The sequence below is a fragment of the Mastomys coucha genome, unplaced genomic scaffold (assembly GCF_008632895.1).
Source record: "Mastomys coucha isolate ucsf_1 unplaced genomic scaffold, UCSF_Mcou_1 pScaffold21, whole genome shotgun sequence".
Lineage (NCBI taxonomy): Eukaryota > Metazoa > Chordata > Mammalia > Rodentia > Muridae > Mastomys > Mastomys coucha.
The window spans coordinates 135482376-135503837 of NW_022196904.1; the positions used below are offsets into that span (position 1 = coordinate 135482376).

A 21462-nucleotide genomic window follows, 5' to 3' on the forward strand; every position below is an offset into this window, starting at 1 on the left:
TTAGAGGCTCCCTTCCCCCCACAGCACCTTGGCTTAATGCTGCTATCCACTGTCCCGACAACTTCCACAAGGCTGGGTGTGGCTCCGTGAGCCAGCCCTGGGTGTCTGGGCCTATGTATGGAGTCGAAGTACTTAGATGGGTGTCCAAATTTGAGAACTTAGCAAGTATAGTAGGGAAGGACTTGGGCTTCATTAAGGGGCTGCCCATGAGCCTGGACGAATACCAAGTGGCCCAGCTCTACATGATCCAGGTGAGAATGGTGGGGAGGACTGTACTGGAGCCATGCTTCATGGTGGAGTGAAGAAGGAATTCTCAGGCCTCAGGGGGATAGTCCCACTGGATCCTTTACCTGGGTACATAGCTAAGTAACCCTGAAATGCCAACCCTAGGCAGAGGCAAATGAGAGTTTCCAAATTCTGGCTAACTTTGGGGTACAGCATTTCCTCTAACCTGGGATGCAGCCAGGTCAAATTCCTCCTCTTCAACGTACACAGGAGAACCTGGCTGGGGCTGGGTGCGAAATGAAACCGAGAATCCTTGGGATGTCCAGACAGCACAGAAATAAAGAACTGGTATTTGGGGACCGGCCTCTTCCCTGTCTGCCCTGCCTTGGAGAAGGAAAGCAGGGGCCAGCCCTGCTGCGCCGCGGGCGGGGCTGCCCCGACCCTGCCGGGGTGGGGAGGACCAGCCGGGCCCAGGAAGGGGGCGGGGCGGCCACAGTGACGCGGCGGGGAGGGACAGCAGGGGCGCCGGCGGGCAGACCGGGAAAAAGGTCGGGGCTATGGGCCCGCTCCGCGCCGCCGGAGGGTCGGGCTCCATCTGGAATCCGAAGCCGGGACTGGGGGCACAACGGACTCCTACCTTGGGGTCGTCCACCCCTGCCCGGGTCGGGTGAGGGGCGCCCACCAGAAGCTAGAGGTGAGCCGGGACGTCGGTGAGCGGGCGGGTCAAGAGCGCGCCTGGCGACAGGGACAAGGAGCAGAGGGAAGTGAGGACAGAGGGCCTCTCGCCTGCCCGCTGAGTGCGAGGTGGGGGTGGGAGAGGTGTCTGCAGCGGAATTGTGGCGCCATGCCGGGACTCAGGTGGGCAGAGTGGGCCTCCCAGGGCGGAGGCCAGAGGGATACCAGTGGACCGCTCCTACACCGGCCTGGAATGAGCAACCTCGTGGGAAGATGATGGGGTGGCTGTAAGAACGAATGGAAACTCGGCGAAGACCAAGGGTACACACAGTTCGGGACCCGGGTACCCTCTAGGGTGGTGAAAGCAGGTCTTGGGAGGGTGGGGCGGAGGTTTTTTTTCTGGTACCATAAGGTAAGTTAGCATTAGCAGGGTTGCAGAGGCCCATGGGGATCGCTTCCTAAGAGACACCTTGGCGGACAAGGGTCTAGGTGGATGTCTAGGAGTGGAGTACACAGAACCCCACCGACTTCGGGGGGCGGGGGGATGAAGTGGTGAAGGGGGCGGGTCCCTAAGGTTCTGGTCCTGGAAGACAGGCGCGGCCCCGGAGGGATGCTGTTTCGGATGCGGACGCGGTAAAGACGCGAGGATGGCCTTGCGGCGTGTCGCCTCGCGTCCGCCGCTCTGGGGGGCCCGCGTCAGCGCGCGGTTGCCATGACGACAGGCGGGCGGGGGGCGGGGGCTGCGTGGAAAAGAGGTCAGCTCTGAGCCTTTCTGCTGCTCCGGGCTCTGTGGTGCGGGAGGCAACACTGGGTTCGCCTCTGCCTCCCCCGCGGCGGGCCCGGCCATGGGGTTCCGCGGCCCGAGCCCCTCTGCGGGCGTGCAGGGCTCAGTACCGCGCACCACCGCCCTGCCCTGACTACCGCGCGGTACCCTGCACTAGGAGGAGCAGAGGCCGCACGCGGTCAGCGGAGCGTCTTCAGGATGCTTATCAAGGAGTACCACATCCTGCTGCCCATGAGCCTGGACGAATACCAAGTGGCTCAGCTCTACATGATCCAGGTAAGAATGGTGGGAAGGAGTGTACTGGAGCCATGCTTCATGGTGGAGTAAAGAAGGAATTCGCAGGCCTCAGGGGGATAGTCCCGCTGGATCCCCCCCCCCCACCAGTTCCGTTAGTGGGTTCTGTAGCCCATAAGAGAACAGAGAGACATCCTCTTTGGATATTCAAGCAGAAAGGTGGGACAGAGGGGCACAAGAGCAAGAAAGGCCAACGAGTGTTTTCCATCCATTAAATGCCCAGCCTGCACAGCCCACATATGGTCTCCTTTAATCCTAAGAATCTGTAATCCCGTGGGGGAAGGGAATGCAGCCTATGAGGAGACTGGGGAGCCAGGGACACTAGGTGGTAGGTAGCTTGAGCAGGGGGTTCTGGTGAAAAGTGTAGAGTCCTGGCAGTCCCTGGAGACCAGAAAAGAGGCATGTGGATCAGGGCCTCAGACTGTGGCAGGCACAGGGCAGGGCAGGAACTAGATGGTGAGGAAGGGCATCTGGCCTTGGGCTGTGAGAAAAATACTGGATTAAGGCAAGCTAGCAGGGCTTCAAGGGGTCTGAGCCAGGTTTGCTCTTCGGGCCTAAAAAATGCATCTAGGAGGAGAGAGGGCTATATCCCACCTCGTGGGGGTTGAGTGGGCCACCTCTGGGCCGTCAGAGCTATGGAAAGCCAGCAGGAGGCTCTCACACGCTGAGAGCTGGGCATGAGGTTTCAGCGGGAAAGGCAAGGCATATCTGTTGAGAAGTGGTCTTGTTGCTATTCCTTGAACATACTTGTCATACTCTCCTACCGAGCTTGCACAAACTTCTCTGCTATGAGCCCCACCCCCAGCCTCCTCCAGCCCCCTGTGTGCACACATACCACATATTCAAGCCCATGGTCATGTCCTCTCAGCCAGATCTGTGACCCTCTTACGGCGTTCAGTTCCCAGGTCTTCACCCTTGCTGTATCTTCTTTTCCTCATGGTACTTACTGCCTTCCTGTTTTCTATCTCCCTCTACTGCAGCCTGAGTTGTGCTGTCAACAAACCCATGAATGTCCCACCCCATGAATGACCAGATCAAGTGCTAGGTTGCAGGACCCCATGGGAACTGGGCAGAACCCATGATGCCAACCCCAGGGACTTACAGGGACTTGAAAAGGCTATGCAAGCTGCAGAGATGGCTCGGCTGTTAAGTTGCTGCTCTTGAGGGGGACCTGGATTTTATTCCCAGCACCCACAGGGCAGCTCACAGTCAACAGCTATCCCAGTATCTGGGGATCCAATGCCCTCTTTAGGTACCAGACATGCTGTCAGTGTATATATATATATATATATATATATATATATATATATATATATGCAGTCACTCATACACTTAAACCTTTTTTTAAAAAAAAGGTGATGCAAAGAATCAGAACCAACCTGGGGACCCCAGAATTTAAGCCAGGAGCTGAGTTCCCTATTTTCTGTCTTGGGCTGCAGAAAAAGAGCCGGGAGGAGTCTAGTGGTGAGGGCAGTGGTGTGGAGATCCTGGCCAACCGGCCCTACACAGATGGGCCTGGAGGCAACGGACAGTACACACACAAGGTATACCACGTGGGCTCCCACATCCCAGGCTGGTTCCGGGCGCTGTTGCCCAAGGCTGCTCTGCAGGTAGAAGAGGAATCTTGGAACGCTTACCCATACACCCGGACGCGGTGAGTGTGTGAGACAGGCACAGGCTCAGGACTGGAAAGGAAACAGTGCTGAGCACACAGCATGACTTTCATACTACCCTCTGCCAGGTATACCTGCCCCTTTGTGGAGAAGTTCTCTATTGAGATAGAGACCTACTACTTGCCTGATGGGGGACAGCAACCTAACGTCTTCAACCTGAGCGGGGCTGAGAGAAGACAGAGAATCCTGGGTGAGGCCTTCTTGGGCCCCCTGCTCTTGCCTTGGTGGACAGTCTCTAACAAGCCCCAAGTCTCATCTTTCTGTCTGTGAAAGGCTTTTCCTTCTAATCCTTGGGGTGGTGGGTAGAGATTAGAAAAGGGTCTGCGTTTGCTTAGTGCTGACTGAAACCCCTTCAGATACCATCGACATTGTGCGGGATGCAGTGGCTCCAGGAGAGTACAAAGCAGAAGAGGACCCTCGGCTGTACCGCTCAGCCAAGACAGGCCGCGGGCCACTGGCAGATGACTGGGCACGGACAGCAGCCCAGACAGGACCTCTCATGTGTGCCTATAAGCTGTGCAAGGTTGAGTTCCGCTACTGGGGCATGCAGGCTAAGATTGAGCAGTTCATCCATGATGTAGGTGAGCATCCAGATGAGGAATACCCAGCATACACTAGGCCTGTGTTTGGAACCAGGAGTGCTCCCATTCACACAGTTGAGGGGAGAGGGGGATAGTGGATCCTGGCTAGGAATCAAGGGAGCCTGCTTTGGGGTACCTGAAAGAATTGGGGGGGCAAACAGCTGGCAGCATGGTCTCTGAGGCCCACGCTATCTCTAATACTCAAAGACGATGCACCTTTGTGAAGTCTCTATGAGTTTGGCAAGACTGAGAGGCTCTCGGGAGGGTCACCAGGTAAGGATGGTCACCTCACAGATTTGCTGAGGATTACAGGCTAAGAAGCGCTTTGATTTCATTACTGTTTCCCTTGGGGTGCCCTCCTTTCCGCAGCTCTATGGCCCTGATACTGAAGACCCAGTTTAAGCCTCTTCTGAACTGACCCCTCCCCCCCTTCATCACTACCCCCAGATTTCCTACTGAGCCCTGCTTCCTTGTTGGGTCTTAGGATGGGCCATCAGCACACACATAGAAGGACCATCCCCAGGTGGTAGAGTCCCATAGCCTGGGTTCTACTGCCTCCACTACTGACCCCCTGCAGCTGTTCCAGCAAGCTGTAAGACATCTCGGCACCTTAATGTTCCTTTCTGACATGAGAAAAGTAGGTAAGGCTAGTGGCAGCCAGTGCCTGAGTGAATGACATGTACCAGATCCTTGAGGGTCACTGCAGGATCTCCCTTAGCACCCACGACAGCCCTTTAAGACAAGGGCTCCTGCCATTCCCATTTTGCAGATAAGGACAGTGAGTTTAGAGAGCAATGCAGACTCTCCTGTAATGCTTTTGGGAAAAGCACAAGTAGGAACATGAAAAGCACCAACACATAACCTCTATTAGGGTGCTAATCACCAACACATAACCTCTATTGGGTGCTAATGCATTTCTGTCCGAGGTTTGTAATTCAACCATTATTACTTTACTTTCTAGATTCTTTGGGTCTCTTAACTTAATCTCTCTCCTTAAGATGATATGAAAATGGTATCATCTTTCACTCCACCCTCTTGAGGATTGCCAGAATTTCCATTAACTATTAACACCTTCATTAACTGTGACATTTCATTAATTGTTACTACCTTAATTAACTGTTAGCTCCTCAGCAGGAAGCCAGCTGAAAGCAAGCCACAAGTCTTGGTCATGTCTGCTAGAGTGACTGCATTGGTACCCAGAGCAGTCAGGGAAATAGACCAGAAAGGACAGGGAGACAAATACCCCTGTCAACTGTCCTGTCCTCTAGACAACACAGGCCCTGCTGTAACTTGTGGTTCTTAGCGGGTGGTATGCCTTAAGGGAGCCATTACCTAACCTTGAGGCCTGGGCATACCACTGCACTGGCAGGAAATGGAGGTGGAAGGCATGGTTCTGATGCCTGGGGCTTCTGCAGGTCTGCGCAGGGTGATGCTTCGGGCCCATCGCCAGGCCTGGTGTTGGCAGGATGAGTGGATAGAACTGAGCATGGCTGACATCCGGGCACTGGAGGAGGAGACTGCACGCATGCTGGCCCAGCGTATGGCTAAGTGCAACGCTGGCAGTGAGGGACCGGAAGCCCAGACCCCTGGGAAATCCAGCACTGAGACCCGGCCCGGGACCAGCACTGCTGGCACTCCTGATGGGCCTGAGGCCCCTCCTGGCCCTGACGCCTCACCAGATGCCAGCTTTGGGAAGCAGTGGTCCTCATCCTCCCGTTCCTCCTACTCATCCCAGCATGGGGGTGAGATGGGGTACAGGGGCCAGGAATGGGAGGGGGCCCCACACCCCACCTGGGCTCCCAAGCTGAAGCCCAGGTGGTCCTGCAGGTGGCGTGTCTCCACAGAGCTTGTCTGAGTGGCGCATGCAGAACATTGCCCGAGACTCTGAGAACAGCTCCGAAGAAGAATTCTTTGATGCCCATGGTCAGCATAAAAGCCACATTTGTGAAGGATGGGGGTATTGGAGAGTTCCTAAGTCACCCTACCCATGACACAGCCCCCTGTCTCCGCAGAAGGGTTCTCGGACAGTGATGAGGTTTTTCCCAAGGAGATGACCAAGTGGAATTCCAATGATTTTATCGATGCCTTTGCCTCCCCAAGCGAGGTAGAGGGGGTACCAGGTAAAGATCTCACCTCAGGATACCTAACACCGCACCCTGTGTGCAGCAGGGACTCAGAACAGCTCAGTCCTAAGTGAGCAGAACCTGAGAGGACTCAGTCTGGAGAGGGCTCCCATCAATACCCAGTGGGCCAGTGGATGGATAAAGGGTGGAACGATGGAAGAGAAAAGTTCAAACAGGTCCAGATGGCACCAGGGAGAGGCTGCCCATGTATCCAGGAAGGCTTCCTGTTGGTGCTGATGTCCACACTGGGGGTTAAAGGATTGAGCCAATACTGTCCAACAGAACTGTCTCAGACAGTGAAAATCTTCTAAGTCAGAGCCACCTGGGTGGTAGCCACTAACACCATGTGACTAGCAGGCACTTAAAATGTGGGGCTTTTCTTACTTTGCATTTTATTTCAATATAAATAGCCACATGTGGCTTGTAGCTGCCGTGGCATTCCCAGAGGTGGCTGCTGACACTATTTTGTTTATCTTTTGAGGGTTTTTTTTTGTCTTGTTTTGTTTTTTTGTTGGTTTTTTTTTTTTTTTTTTTTTTTTTTTTTTTTTTTTTTTTTTTTTTTTTTTTTTTTTTTTTTTTTTTTTTTTGAGCCCTTATGCTTGCTAGGCAAGGGTTCTACCTCTGGATCCCTAGACCCTCTGGATCCATGGTTCACTATGTCAGATGGGTCAGGATGAGAAATTTCCCAAACAGTTTGTGGCAACATCGCAGGGTCAACATGAAAAAGCCTAGAAAAACCTAGAATGTAACATGAATCTGGAGATTTGGGTGGGAATAAAACAGGGGACATGAGGCAGTGATCATGATGAGGGTGCCTGAAGGGCCAAAGCGAGGGTTCCAGTGGTCTTTGATTACCACCCCCCCATACTGTTTCTCCCTTGTTTTAGATCCTGCAATCATGGCTACCAAAGGCATTGAAGATGGGGCCCGAGCTCCCAGGGACTCAGAGGCAAGTATGTTCAACTACTCTATGCCCATGCTCTATGCTCCTTTGCTGGCTGGCCACTGATCTGACACCCCATACCTTACTGTGTCCCGCAGGGCCTGGATGGAACAGGGGATCTAGTGGTCGAGGCGTGCTCTGTGCATGCCCTCTTCCTCATCCTGCATAGCGGCAGCATCCTGGACTCTGGCCCTGGAGACACCAACTCCAAGCAGGCTGATGTGCAAACACTGAGTACAGCCTTTGAGGCCGTCACCCGAGTCCATTTCCCCGAGGCCCTGGGTCATGTGGCACTGCGGCTCGTGCCCTGTCCACCCATCTGCGCAGCTGCCTATGCTCTTGTCTCCAAGTACTGGCCAGGGATGGAAGGGTGGAGCACACACAGGGTCCCCAAGGGGCAATCATCTATTTGGGGGGCTCCCAAGATCAGGGCAGTTCTGGGGTAGAAAGAGAAATCACCTACCTGGATCGGTCCTGGTCACGAATGGACCAGCTCTATACTGGTTGGTTTGATTTTGTTCTTACTGCTATTTTATGTATATAGGTGTTTTGCCTATGTGTCTATCTGTGCACCACATGTATGCTTAGTGCTTAGAGGCTAGAAGGTGATATCTGATAACCTGGGAACTAGAATGTCCCAACGGTTGTGAGCTGCCATGAGGGTGCTTGGAATCAAACCCGGGTTCTCTGGAAGAGCAGCCAGTGTTCTTAACTGCTGAGCCACTGCTCTAGCTTCTGATTTTGCTTTTTTGAGACATGGTCTCACTTTAGCCCAGGTTGGCTTGGATGGAATTCATAGCTGAGATTGGCCTCAACTCGTGGGAGTGGTCCTAGCCCAAACTCCAGAGCAAGTGGTTCTCAACCTGTGGGCCCCGCTCCCCAAAGACCACTGGGAAACACTGATATTTACATCACAACTCATAATAGTAGCAAAATTACAGTTATGAAGCAGCAACGAAAGTAACTTTATGCTTGGGGGGGGGGTCACCACAACATGAGGAACTGTATTAAAGAGTTGCAGCACTGGGAAGGTCAAGAACCACTGCTCCAGAGTACTGGGATCATAGGGTGCTCCATCATACCTGGATCTGAATAGACCTGATTAATGGTTCCACCTCAAATGCCTCTCACGTCTGACACCCTACAAAGGACACTTGCTAGCAGGCCCAGGGGAGTTGGTGGCAGTGGTTAAACTGAAGGCCCACCACACTTTCTCCTCCTGCAGCCTGAGTCCCTACAGCCATGATGGGGATAGCCTGTCCCGCTCCCAGGACCACATTCCGCTGGCTGCCCTGCCGCTCCTGGCCACCTCATCCTCCCGCTACCAGGGTGCTGTGGCCACTGTCATCGCTCGCACCAACCAGGCCTATGCAGCCTTCCTGCGCTCATCGGAGGGCACAGGTTTCTGCGGGCAGGTCAGGGGTTAGACATGCTCCCAGGAAGCCACCAGTACCCACGCATCTGTGGCCCCATCTAGGTTGGTGACAAAGCCTCTCAGTTGTGCCACCTTCTCATTCAGGTGGTGCTGATCGGAGATGGTGTTGGTGGCATCCTGGGCTTTGATGCGCTCTGCCACAGTGCCAGTGCAGGCACAGGGAGTCGGGGCAGCAGCCGCCGTGGGAGCATGGTCAGTGTGGCCAAACCCAGCCTCCTCAGGAGGGGGGTTGTCTCCATCTCTAGGTCTCTGCCCCCCTGGAATATGGCCTCTCTGCATGTGGGCAGGGCCCCAGCTGCAAAGTTGAGTCTCCTATGGGACTCTGCCTGATCCAACCCCAAGCCTGTATCCTCACTTCCAAATGAAGTCAGAATCAGATGGTCTCAGGCCTAAGGATGCTCCTGTCCTTTGTTCCTTCTAGAACAATGAGATGCTCTCCCCTGAAGTTGGTCCAGTACGGGACCCACTGGCAGATGGGGTGGAGGTACTGGGTCGTGCTAGCCCAGAACCCTCGGCCCTACCTGCTCAGCGTACCTCCAGTGACATGGCCAATCCTGATCCCGATGGCTCTCAGAACAGGTGATATCTCTGCCCAGTGACTCCTAGGCTAAGCATAAGCTGGACCTCAGAGCCAGTAGCATTGAGTTTCTCCTTCCCTTACAGCCTGCAGGTAGCCTCCACAGCCATCTCCTCTGGGGATCCCCGTCGTGCAAGCACAGCCTCCTGTCCACCCGCCAGTTCTGATGCTCCTGACTGCCCCACTACTGCTGCTCGCCTGGACTTCAAGGTCTCAGGCTTCTTCCTCTTCGGCTCCCCACTGGGCCTGGTGCTGGCGCTACGAAAAACCGTGATGCCCGCCTTGGAGGGTGAGCCCTTAACGGTAGAAGGGGTGCACTCATCTGCTTCTGCTTGTTCCTTCCCCATCTCTGCTAGCCTTGGTGGCTCACCTGAGACAAGGGAATTCTTACTGTCCTTCCTCACTATGAAGTAATGGTGTGGTTAGAGAAGGGAAATGGAAGGCCCAGCAAGAATATGCCAAGGCTAGGTCCCAAAGTGGATCAGGAGGAAGTTCTTGGGGGAAAGGGTATTCTATATACGAAGGGGCAGGTCCCAAGGCTGGAAACTTGGTTCAGTGGTTAAAAGCACTTGTTGCTCTTGCAGAGGACCTGAGTTCAATTCCCAGAACCCACATGGCCGCTCACAACCATCTGTGACTCAGTTGTAGAGCATCTGACACCCCTTATAACCTTCATAGGCATTAGGCACACACACGGTACACATATACACATGCAGGAAAAACACTCATACACATAAATCTAAAAGGAAATTTAAGTTTGTTTTTTTTTTTCAAAGAAAGGGCCCACATGTAGAAGTGCTCCATCACATAACACAGCAGCCAGCAAAGGCTTACACTGCTGCATGGCCAGGAGACCCCTGCAATGGCTGGTTTAACCACACTCTGCCCCCAGGCCAGAATAATGGCACACACCTTTAATCTCAACCCTCTGGAGTTGGCAGTCTTATCTCTGTGAGTTTAAGGCCAGTCTGGTCTACATAGGACAGCTATACTGAGAGACCCTGTCTACAAACAAACAAACCAACTTCCCCCTTCTCTGTCTAATGGGTACACAGTGGCTCAGATGCGTCCAGCCTGCGAGCAGATCTACAATCTCTTCCATGCCGCTGACCCCTGTGCCTCCCGTCTGGAACCCCTGCTGGCTCCCAAGTTCCAGGCCATCGCCCCCCTGGCTGTACCTCGTTACCAGAAGTTTCCCCTAGGAGACGGCTCATCCCTGCTGCTGGGTATACAACGCTCCCACCCCAGCCAAAATTAAGGGAGAGAAGGAGACAGTAAAAGACAGGAAGTAGCCCCACATCTAGATAACCTCTCATGTCACCCCTCCCAGGTACAAGAAAGACTCCCCTCCTCCCACAGGCAGTCAGGGTCCCTAGGACCTTTTGACCTGTGTCAATCTAGAGAGGCATTGGCATGTAGACATGCACATGTGTAAGACTGTACCTCCATGCTCTTGGTTGCATGTACTAGAGAGGAGCAATTATATGTTTGTGTGTTTTGGGGTAGCAGGTATTTTGGTAGGAATGTTGTTGACTACTGCATACAACCAGAGTCAACACTGTCTCTCCCCCTGAAAATCTTCAGCTTCAGCCAACCAGAGAAGCTAAAAGGACAGATAGTAGAAGCCTAGGAGCTGAGTTATGCTGGGACCACTGGAAGAAGAGACACGGAGGTAGCCTGGCGCTTAGGTTGGTTCTCTTCCCCCAGCTGACACTTTGCAGACCCATTCGAGCCTCTTCCTGGAAGAGCTGGAGATGATGGTGCCCTCCACGCCCACCTCAGCCAGTGGTGCCTTCTGGAAGGGCAATGAATTGGGCAATGAGCCAGCAGCCCAGCCAGCAGCCCCCAGCACCACCAGTGAGGTGGTTAAGAGTAAGTCAGCCAGCACTGGCTTGAACTATCAGCCTGCCTGGAAGAGTATCACTTCATAAAGTAAACATATTGTCCTAGGTAGATGGAAAGGAGGGAGGGAAGAACCCCCATAGACCAGGTAGATGGGCAGTGGGCAGCGGGCCACCCTGACTCACTGCCCACCATGGCTGTGTAGTCCTGGAACGCTGGTGGGGAAACAAGCGGATCGACTATTCACTGTACTGCCCCGAGGCACTCACCGCCTTTCCCACGGTCACGCTGCCCCACCTCTTCCACGCCAGCTACTGGGAGTCAGCAGATGTAGTGGCCTTCATTCTGCGACAGGTGAGTGAAGCCAGGGATGTGGGCCAGAAACCCGGGAAACGCAGGACTATGGAAGAGGCCTATTGTTTCCTGCCTGGTGTCCTGAGCAGGTCATTGAGAAGGAGCAGCCACAGCTGACAGAGTGTGAGGAGCCATCCATCTACAGCCCTGCCTTCCCCAGGGAGAAGTGGCAGCGCAAACGCACACAGGTCAAGATCCGGGTATGTGCCTGGCTGCCAGGAGCCAGTTCAAGCGTCCCCAGCACCCGGGTCCTGGCCTCGTAGCCACCTTGCTTTGGCTCCGCCCCTGGAAACTTCAGGCTCCTCCGCCCACTTCTTCTGAGCCCTGGTTGTTAGTCAGTCTGGATCCTCATTCACCCTCACCTGACATCCTCTGTATCCTGTCTAGCTCTCACTGCCAGAAAGCTTCCCCGCTACATACTTCACATGGGTCCATAGATGTTCACATGCCCAGGCTCCGTGGTTCCCCCATGACAGGCCTGCCTCCTTCATGCTCCACCCTCAGAGTGGTCCTGAATCCAACCCTACACCAACTCTTTCTCCCTACATATGCATCCTTTCCAGTCCCAGCTCACCCTCTCTTTCCCGCCAGAACGTCACTTCCAACCATCGGGCAAGTGACACCGTGGTATGTGAGGGCCGTCCCCAGGTGCTGAATGGGCGCTTCATGTATGGACCATTGGATGTGGTCACACTCACTGGAGAGAAGGTTAGGACCTGATGCCCACATTCCTGGTGTTTTCTACCCTGCCCTAACAGCTGTTGATCTGTAGATCAACAACTTGAGATCCCCCCCTGCCTGGCCAGCCTCTGCTCTCACCTGTCTGTAAAATGGTGCACAGGAGTGTTGTCTCCACAGCCCTGCCCACCCCTTCTTCCCAGGTGGATGTCTATGTGATGACGCAGCCACTGTCGGGCAAATGGATCCACTTTGGCACAGAGGTCACCAACAGCTCAGGCCGTCTCACCTTCCCAGTGCCCTCAGAGCGTGCACTGGGCATTGGTGTCTACCCTGTGCGCATGGTGGTCAGGTAAGTGAGCAGCAGGTATTTGGGCTCCTGTGGGGCTGGGTACTGCCAGCCTCACCCTATCCACTCATGCCATGCTTCCGTGGACCACAGGGGAGACCATACCTATGCTGAGTGCTGTCTGACTGTGGTGTCCCGAGGCACAGAAGCTGTGGTCTTCAGCATCGACGGCTCTTTCACTGCCAGTGTCTCTATCATGGGCAGCGACCCCAAGGTGCGCGCCGGCGCAGTGGACGTGGTCAGGTAGGACCCTTAGCCCCACTGGCCACAATGACTGGTCATCCCTCTGGACTGGAGCTGACAAGCCTCCATTTCACAGGCACTGGCAGGACTCAGGCTACTTGATTGTGTACGTAACTGGCCGGCCTGACATGCAAAAGCACCGTGTAGTGGCCTGGCTGTCGCAACACAACTTCCCCCATGGTGTTGTGTCCTTCTGTGATGGCCTCACTCATGACCCACTGCGGCAGAAAGCTATGTTTCTGCAGAGCCTGGTGCAAGAGGTACTGTGGCTGAGAATGGTCCTAACCTGCCCTCACCCCATCCCACATGACAGTGGTCTCACTCGCACCAACGTGGACCTAAAGAGGTCTCTGTGGTCCCGTTCTCCTGAGGGCCAACAGGGGAGACTGAGCTATGTTGACTAGGACCTTGCCCTCGTCTCTTCACAGATAGCTGTGCCCCTGAAACGGCAATGGCAGGTGGGGGAGATGCATGCCATGCCCTTGGCCCTATGGCTCCACCCACAGGGCTACTGACTGGCTTTTGGCTTTTCAATACAGGTAGAACTGAACATTGTGGCTGGATATGGGTCACCAAAAGATGTTGCAGTGTATGCAGCACTGGGACTCTCTCCAAGCCAGACCTACATTGTTGGCCGTGCTGTGCGTAAACTGCAGGCACAGTGTCAGGTAAGACCCAAGGGAAGGCTGGGAACAGCATTTCAGGGCCAAGGCTAAGTACCATCCAGTGTGCTGAGTCCTATAGGCATAAGGCATTTGAGGCCCCAGAACTACTTATTCCTCCTGGGACAGGGCAATAAACTATACTTGCTGTGTACAAACTCAAGCCATCACAGAGGCTGTAACTGTTCAAGGTCTCAGGCACAGATTGTCTTAGCATGGCCTTGGGCAGGTGCTCTGACCTTTCTGAGCTTGTTCTGTGGGTAATGAATGAAGCTAGCATTATCTGTGTTCATTAGCTTATAACAAAGGTCTGATCATTCACTGTAGGTCAAAGGCTCAGGGCTACGCCTGAGCGTGCTAAATGCTAAATGCTGTTATTTCCCCAAGATGCCAGCTTAAGGATGAGTCAGGTCTAGAGAGAGGCAAGTTGGGAGTAGAGCCAAGGTGCCTGGCTCACAATCAGGGGATACTACGTAGTAGGAGAAGACTTCCTGATCAGGCTGAGCCAGGCTGCCACTTGCCAGTATCACCCGGTCTATCTACCCTGTGCAGGAGCCTCGGGGGAGGCTGGTAGTTGCCTCATCCCTGCTTCTTCTGCCTACAGTTCCTGTCAGACGGCTATGTGGCCCACTTGGGCCAGCTGGAGGCAGGCTCCCACTCCCATGCCCCCTCGGGACCTCCAAGAGCTGCTCTGGCCAAGAGCAGCTACGCTGTGGCTGCCCCTGTGGACTTCCTTCGTAAGCAGAGCCAGCTGCTTCGATCCAGGGGGCCTAGCCAGGTGGACCGCGAGGGTCCGGGAACACCTCCCACCACCCTGGCCAGGGGCAAGACTCGAAGCATCAGCCTCAAGTTGGACAGTGAAGAGTGAGTGAACCGTGGCTGGACCTAGGTTATTTATTGATACTCAAGGGGCCTCAGTGACTGTGGGAGGCTGAGGCCTAGACCTCTGGCCCCAGCCCTGGCCCCACACCCTGTATGACTACTCCTCAGTATTACTTCCCTTTGTGGGGGTGGGGAACCTAGCCCCCAGGGGAGGAAGGAGGGAGGGGCTAGGGCCCAGCAGCTTTTCCAGTGTGTGAACCTATAAAAATAAACAAATGCACTCTACAGTGGGCCTTCCTGTCTGGGACACTGAGGTGCTGAAAGGGGCCAAGACCTGCCCAGGGTCATTGAGTAGGCCAGGCTGGAGCCCCTTCACTTTCACTTTCCCCAAGGGCCCTGGCTGCACTTCCCTAGGGCATTTCCTAGATAGTCAGCCTAGTCTTTCTCCTGCCCCCAACCTCAGTGTTTGAGTTTATGATAGTCACGTGATGTCTTACTCTGCAGCTCTCCTCACCTCTGCCCCTAAGGAAACTTCTGTCTCCAAAACTTAAAGCCAGGGACTGTGGGAGCCAAGGCTGAGAGAGTGGCCTGTGTGGGCCACTTTCTCTACCACTTAATACTAGAGGCTCCCGAGGCTGGTACTGGCCAGAAGGAAATTCCCAGAGTCCTTAGCACAAACAGTAAGGAACTAGGGTAAGAACCTGATCTCTTCCCACCCACTGAGTACCAGCCTTCAGGATGGATTAGCTCTGCAAAGCCAGAGAGATAAATAAGGCCTTTATATACACAGAAGCGCAAGGTGACAGTGGGAGGATTGACAGGTGGTGGCAGCAGTGGGCTTGGCAGAGCAGGGCGTGGCGAGGCAGGGCAGAACCGGGACCCTGTCAGTGGGAAAAGATGCCCCGGAAGCGGGCTTTGTCCTCCTCATCTTTCTGCCGGATCCGTGTCTCCAGGGCCCGTAGCTCTCTGCTTACCACAGGCGCCAGGGCAGGGTCTAGCTCCAACACCTTGGCAAAGTCAGCCTGGGCCTCCTGGGCATTCCACACAGCAGCATGGGCCTTACCCCGCTTGAAGTAAGCCTTGACATTGTCTGCAGGGACACCAGAAAGCAGAAGGCATGTAAGAGGCACCTGGGCCCACCACGGGAGAGTTGGGCTACTCTCTTAACAGTGTGCCAGTGCCACCCTGTCACACTGTACCACTCATACTTCCTGGACACTGCCCTTCCCTGCTGGCATGGACGCTCTGATCAGGCTCTTATGGGGCGCTCAGACATGTCAAAGCTAAGGGTTAGGACCAAATGCTCATAGCACTGGGTGGGAAGAGGCCAGTGTGGACTGCCAGAGGGCCTGGTGCTCACCATCATACTTGTTGAGGATGGAGGAGCAGTGATCCAGCACTTCATAATACTCCTGCGCCACCAGCTTGCACTGGCAATAGTTGAGTAGCAGTGGTGTGATCTGCAGGTCCAACTGGATCCAGTCAGGTGATCCGGGCTGCTCCTGGGGTGTATGGGGGCGAGGAAAGTGGAGACGCTGAGACCTGGCCCCAGCCTTGGCTTCCTCCATGTGCCCCTCCCCACTGCAGCCTGAGTATACCTTCATCTGCAGGTTCTTGAGGCAGGCAATGGCATCATAGTACTTGGCAGCAGCCTCATTCACCTGCCCCTCACGGTATAAGCGGTTGCCCTCTTGGTGGATGAGTGGGACTGCCTTTGCTTTCTCCTCATCTGTCATTGCCCATGGGTCCTGCTGATAGGTGCCAGGGCCCTCCACCTGCCAAGGCAGGAACCAATTCAAAGCAGAGCCCATGGGGCGCCTCGCGGTCCTCTGCAGCCAACCTGACCAGTGCAAGGCTGGCCTGGCCTCTGTCTGACGTCAAGATGCTGGAAACCATGTCACCTGACCACTTGATCTCTTAGCACGTTTCATCAGCCCCTGCGTGCGTGGGCATACCAAGTACTAAGTACTTCATGTAATGGTGAAGATGATGGCAAACACCCATGCCCTGGCCGAGCTCATGTTCCATGGAAAATAACCAACCTATGTGGACAAGAATACCTTCAAAGCATGGCCAGCTGGCCAGCTGTGGAAGCAAAGATGGGCTCACGGACAAAGGACAAAAGAGTCAAGGTGGGTGGGCAGTCCTCCCTAGAGAGAAGGGTGGGGCCCTAGGAGCTTCCACAGTTTTCCTACCTTTGTCCCTTTCCACAGACCAACCCTGGACAGTGGGTGTCCCCTCTCAGGCAAAGGGGGTCTTACCTTCAGCATCTCGATGTGGAAGATGAGAGGCTGAGGGTTCTGCTGCAGGGCGTCCAGGTCCGCGTGACCCAGGGAGCTGTGTTCGTGCATCTGAGCAATTCCACAGCAATGCCGCTGGCCCTCCAGGGGGTCCTTGCCCTCAGCGATGTTGCGGAGGCTCTTGGCCACCAAAGGATACAGGACTACGTGCTGCAGGAAGGCAGCAGAGGTGCCATCAATGTGGGCAGGTGCTCACTGGGCACGAGAAGTCTCACCATCACCATCCATACAGGCTTTTCCACCTCTGGCTTCTTTCTTTTTTTTCCTCTCTTGTTTTTTGTTTGTTTATTTGTTTTGATTTTTCTTTCTTCTTTGGGGTGGAGGTGGGGGTTTGGAACAGTGTTTCTTCGTGTATCCCTGACTATACTGGAACTCATTCTTTAGGCAAGGCTAGCCTCAAACTCAGAGGTCCACCTGCCTCTGCCTCCTGAATTACCACTGCCTGGCTTCCTCTGGTGCCTTTCTATCCTCACAGTAAAGCCTCAGCTTTGCCATGATCTCGGGCCACCAAATCCAGCACCTGCCTAACTCACAAACAGACCAACAATTCCCTTCTGTGTCCTGTCCATCTGGATCCAGTATTGGTCTCTCCTCTTCCTCCCCTCCCCCCCCTCTCTCCTTAGGGATGAGTCCCATGAGCCAAGCTCTTTACCACATCCTGTGCCCAGCACCACTTCTTCCTTCTCCTGCTCCACTGCTATTCACATCAAGGCTAATCTCAGAGCTGGGCCCAGGGCACAACTTCAAATCCCCAGGGGAACTAGGCATGGTGGTAGAGCCCTGAGTTTGAGGCCACTCTGGTCTATGGAGTGAGATCCAGAACACCCAGGACTACACATAGAAACCCTGTCCCTAAAAAGAATACAAACAAACAACAACAACAGCAAATTCCCAGGAGCGCTGCCTGGTGCACTGGTGCAACCATTATCACTCAGGAAGCAGAGGCTGGAGGACCATCTGAGTCCAGGAATTCTAGAGCATCTTGGGCAGGACAGAGATCCAAAAACAAAACAGAACAAAAATCAGGGGCTTGGGGAGATGGCTCAAAGGGCAAGGTGACCTGAGTTTGGACTCACAGCATCCATGTCAAAGCTGAATATGACAACCCACTGTGCTTGTAACTCCAGCTGGGAGGAGCTCCATTAGCCATGCATGCATGCACACACACACACACACACACAATCTGTTTCTAAAGAGTAGGGTTGGTGTATAGCTCAGAGATACAATATCTCCCCAGCATGTGCAATGCCCTGGGTTCAGTCCTCAGTACCAGGGCAAACAAAACAGTGGGAAGATAGACATAGGAGACTGGACCTTAGAAAAGATGATGGAACTCACATAACAGACCCCCCAGTCCCCCTGCTCTCTGCACACAGTAGATCACCAGCAGACATCCACATGCAGATGGTTTTGGACAAAGGGCTCTGGGTTGGCTCCATTTGGAAGCAAGAGGTAAGAAAAAGCCAGTTTCCATCATGTGTGGGTAAAACTAAACAGAAGGCCAGATCCTGACACAGGGCATGAGGGTAGAAGAACCCAAAGAGGGGTTCAAGAAAACCCTTAGCAGCCAAGGGGACTCCCCAGCAGTGGTAACGAGGAATTGGCTTTAAAGTATGAGGAAGAGGCAGGCTATAGGAAATGAAAGAGAAGGAAGGGCAAGGGGTTTGTTGTAGAGGAGGAGACATGAGCAGGGACTAGACTCCAAAGAGACACGTCAGCAGCCACATACCCCCCTACGCCCCAATAGTGACCAAGAGCCATAGAAGTATGAGGTAGTGGATCCTATGGTCCAATTGCACTTAAAAATGAGTCCTTGACTGGAGTCTAGTTTATGGACAGGAAAGAGAATAGAGGCCAGGATGCAAGCCTGGTGGTAGCTTGGAGAGAGCACTAAGACTAAAGGCATGCACCACCACTTCCCACCTTTATCTGGACAAAGTTAGTGGCTAAGTCAGGGCAGGGGCCCTGAGGATAGGACATAAAGCATGGCTCGACAAATGCCACAGAACCCAGAACTGTTACCTTAACATCACAGAGGAACTGGGCAATCTCCCCCTCACACATGGTGCACACGATGGTCTCCCACACAGGCAACTTGAACTTCTTGCCAATGATGAGCTCCATGGGCTTGCCTCGTGTTCGGCTGTCATCTATAATGGAGCCTTCATTGTCACTGTGCAGCGTCCGAAAGTGGAACGTGGCCTGTGAAACCACATGGGCTGATCAGGTGAAGGTACAAAGCCTCATGAAAGCCCCAGCTCAAATACAGCCCTACGTCTAAAGACAAGGGATGATGCTCTCCTGGGAGCACTGGCTAGCCCTGCACCTGCCTTTATCCCACCATCTCAGAGAGCTATGCAACAGCCAAGGAAGCAAGAGGCCCCTGGCTACTGGGGGACAGGGCTGAAACAGAGCCTGTTTCCAATCATGCTTTCAACACAGATCTACTGAGTTCCTACTATACACCTACACTATGTGTAAGACACACACACACACACACACACACACACACACACACACAAACATAGCAGTAAACCACACAGAAGCCAGAGCCACTGAGGAGCTCCCATGGTCTTTCTAGAATACAGGAAGGAAAGCCAGACAAAACCAGATGCTATGTTAGAGGAAAGTGATTTTGCTTTTTTTTTTTTTTTTTTTTTTTTTTTTTTAGCATTTTGAGAAAAAAAAAATTAACAGAAGTAGGGTGGGGGCTTTTCCAAGGAGGCAAATTTTAAGCAGAGAATAGGAATAAGGAATAAAGAAAAGAGTGAGTCAGGCAAGGATTCAGGTAGTAAGTTTCTAGGCCAAAGGAACAACGAGTACAAAAGCACACAGTGGGTCAACAAGTAGGTTGTTCAAATCAGCAAGGCCACTGCCACAGCGTGAACAAGGAGTGCAGATGCCACGGCATCCCAGCGATGAGCAGGGATGAACTCCACAGGGCATATAGAATGTGTTGGGAGCCCGAGTTTTTACCCTGAAGTGAGTCTCACTGGGTGGCTCCTAGCAGAAGTGGGACACAATCCAACTTAGATTCTTGTTGCTGTAATGTGGTCACTTTTAAAGGGATGAGGATAGGAGGAGGGGGGCATAGATGGACGGTTTCTGTAGGACCCAGGCAACTCTGCCAGGACTGGAGACAGCACAGATGGAAGAGATTAAGACTGTATGGTCAAGCTGGGCATGGTGGCTCACGTCTTTAATCCCAGCACTCATGAGGCAAAGACAGGTGTACTGGCTAGTTTTGTGTCAACTTGACACAAGCTAGAGTTATCACAGAGAAGGGAGCTTCAGCTGGGGAAATGCCTCCATGAGATTCAGCTGTAAGGCATTTTCTCAATTACTGATCAAGAGGGGATGGCCCCTTGTAGGTGGTATCATCTCTGGGCTGGTAGTCTTGGGTTCTATAAGAAAGCAAGCTAAGCAAGCCAGGGGAAGCAAGCCAGTAACATCCCTCCATGGCCTCTGCGTCAGCTCCTACTTCCTGACCTGCTTGAGTTCCAGTCCTGACTTCCTTTGGTGATGAACAGCAATGTGGAAATGTAAGCTGAATAAACTTGCTTCTTGGTCATGATGTTTTATGCAGGTATAGAAACCCTGACTAAGACAACAGGTGTATCTTTTGAGTTCAAGGCCAGCCTGGTCTACAGAGTGAGTTTTATGACAGCCAGTGCTACACAGAAACCCTGTCTCAAAAAAACAAACAAACAAGAATACTCCGGTGCTATTCCAATATCAAGTGCAGAAGGGTGAAGGGAGGTAGGCATCTACATTTGGGAGTTATCTGGGCATGGTGTCATTTCAAAAAGTTGATTCTAGATAAGATCATGTTACAGTGAGGGCAGACAGAAGAGAGCTTGAGATGGAAATCTCAACAGGATATGGTTAGCTGAACCCACACTCTTAACTGCTACATGGCTGTGCTGCCTCTCTGAAGTCAGTTTCCACATCAGTAAAACTGAATCAACAATGTCCTTCTAGCATTGTGGAAGATAAACCTATGAGCACGTACTATAGAGCTCACTGGTAGCTAGGCTTTTTCTTTTACTTTTCTGCTTGAAAATCCAAGGCCTCTACATCCTAGACTCTATCACTAAGCCCCATCCTTAACCCTGGTGATATTTTTAAATTACATTAATTTATGTATTTGGGGGCTCACATGTGACACAGTGCTTGTATGAGGTCAGAGGACAACTTGCAGAAGTCACTTCTTTCCTTCTACCATCTGGGTCCTGGGGACCTACCTCAGGTCGTCAGTTTGGCAGCAAGCACTTCTATCCACTAAGCCACCTCACCAGCAGAACACAGTCCCTGACCCCTAATGATAGTTTAATCCTGCCTGCTCCTATTTACTGGGTGACCCTGCTCACAGATTACTCTACCCTGAGATTATTTTATCCTAGGTTGTTCCATCTAGAATCCCTCTTGCCATGCTCCTTCCAAAGCCTGTTCTCTATCTCCATCTCTCCAATTTTTAGGACAGAGTCTTATTAAGTGTCCTGGCCCTGAACTCATGCTGTTGCTCTTTAACTTTCAATCCTGCTGCCTCGGCTTCACCAGTGGCTGAGCCTGTAGGCCTGTGCCACCAGGCCCGGCTTGGAGATCCCTTTTTCAAGCACAGCTGATCAGTACCACCACATGCCTGCTCTTGCTCTCAGTATTACCACATCAGGCTAGACTCTCTGCCTGCTGGCTTAACACCACTGGCCAGCGGGCAAACATTCATTCACAGATTCTTGCTCTTGGCATCACTGGTATCAGCTCACAATAGTGATTGGAGATCTACAGCAACAAAGCAGGGGAACCTAGAGATATAGAGTTATCTTAGGGAGTAGGCACTTCAACTCCGTGCCCAGATATAAAAAACAATGCTATTATCTATCAGAAAGCTGACCTAGGAGT

At 53.1% G+C, this 21462-nt stretch overlaps 2 protein-coding genes across 3 annotated transcripts in view; one reads left to right on the forward strand and one right to left on the reverse strand.

Annotated features, from left to right (window-relative positions):
• Positions 1-239: 239 nt before the first annotated feature.
• On the forward strand, positions 240-14547 carry Pitpnm1 (phosphatidylinositol transfer protein membrane associated 1). 2 transcript variants are annotated; one of them, XM_031389137.1, is made up of 24 exons: positions 709-919; positions 1842-1960; positions 3418-3632; positions 3720-3841; positions 4008-4232; positions 5648-5974; positions 6060-6155; positions 6245-6352; positions 7243-7304; positions 7397-7647; positions 8524-8713; positions 8818-8925; positions 9155-9312; positions 9397-9599; positions 10366-10536; positions 11018-11182; positions 11358-11506; positions 11596-11706; positions 12098-12214; positions 12388-12536; positions 12627-12776; positions 12853-13036; positions 13316-13444; positions 14043-14547. In XM_031389137.1, the coding sequence occupies exons 2-24, from the start codon at positions 1883-1885 to the stop codon at positions 14304-14306; spliced, it is 3732 nt and encodes a 1243-aa protein (XP_031244997.1). In that variant the 5' UTR covers positions 709-919; positions 1842-1882; the 3' UTR covers positions 14307-14547. The 2 variants fall into 2 exon arrangements, with proteins under 2 accessions (XP_031244998.1, XP_031244997.1); XM_031389138.1 differs by lacking the exons at positions 709-919; positions 1842-1960 and adding an exon at positions 240-251.
• Positions 14548-15016: 469 nt separating this feature from the next.
• Positions 15017-21462, reverse strand: part of Aip (aryl hydrocarbon receptor interacting protein) — an 11715-nt gene continuing 5269 nt past the window's right edge. The window contains exons 3-7 of the mRNA XM_031389139.1: positions 18583-18762; positions 16522-16710; positions 15859-16035; positions 15621-15762; positions 15017-15350 (exon numbers count right to left, since the gene is read on the reverse strand). Of these exons, the coding sequence (XP_031244999.1) occupies positions 15145-15350; positions 15621-15762; positions 15859-16035; positions 16522-16710; positions 18583-18762 (894 nt within the window). The 3' untranslated portion in view covers positions 15017-15144. The remainder of the gene's footprint in view (positions 15351-15620; positions 15763-15858; positions 16036-16521; positions 16711-18582; positions 18763-21462) is intronic.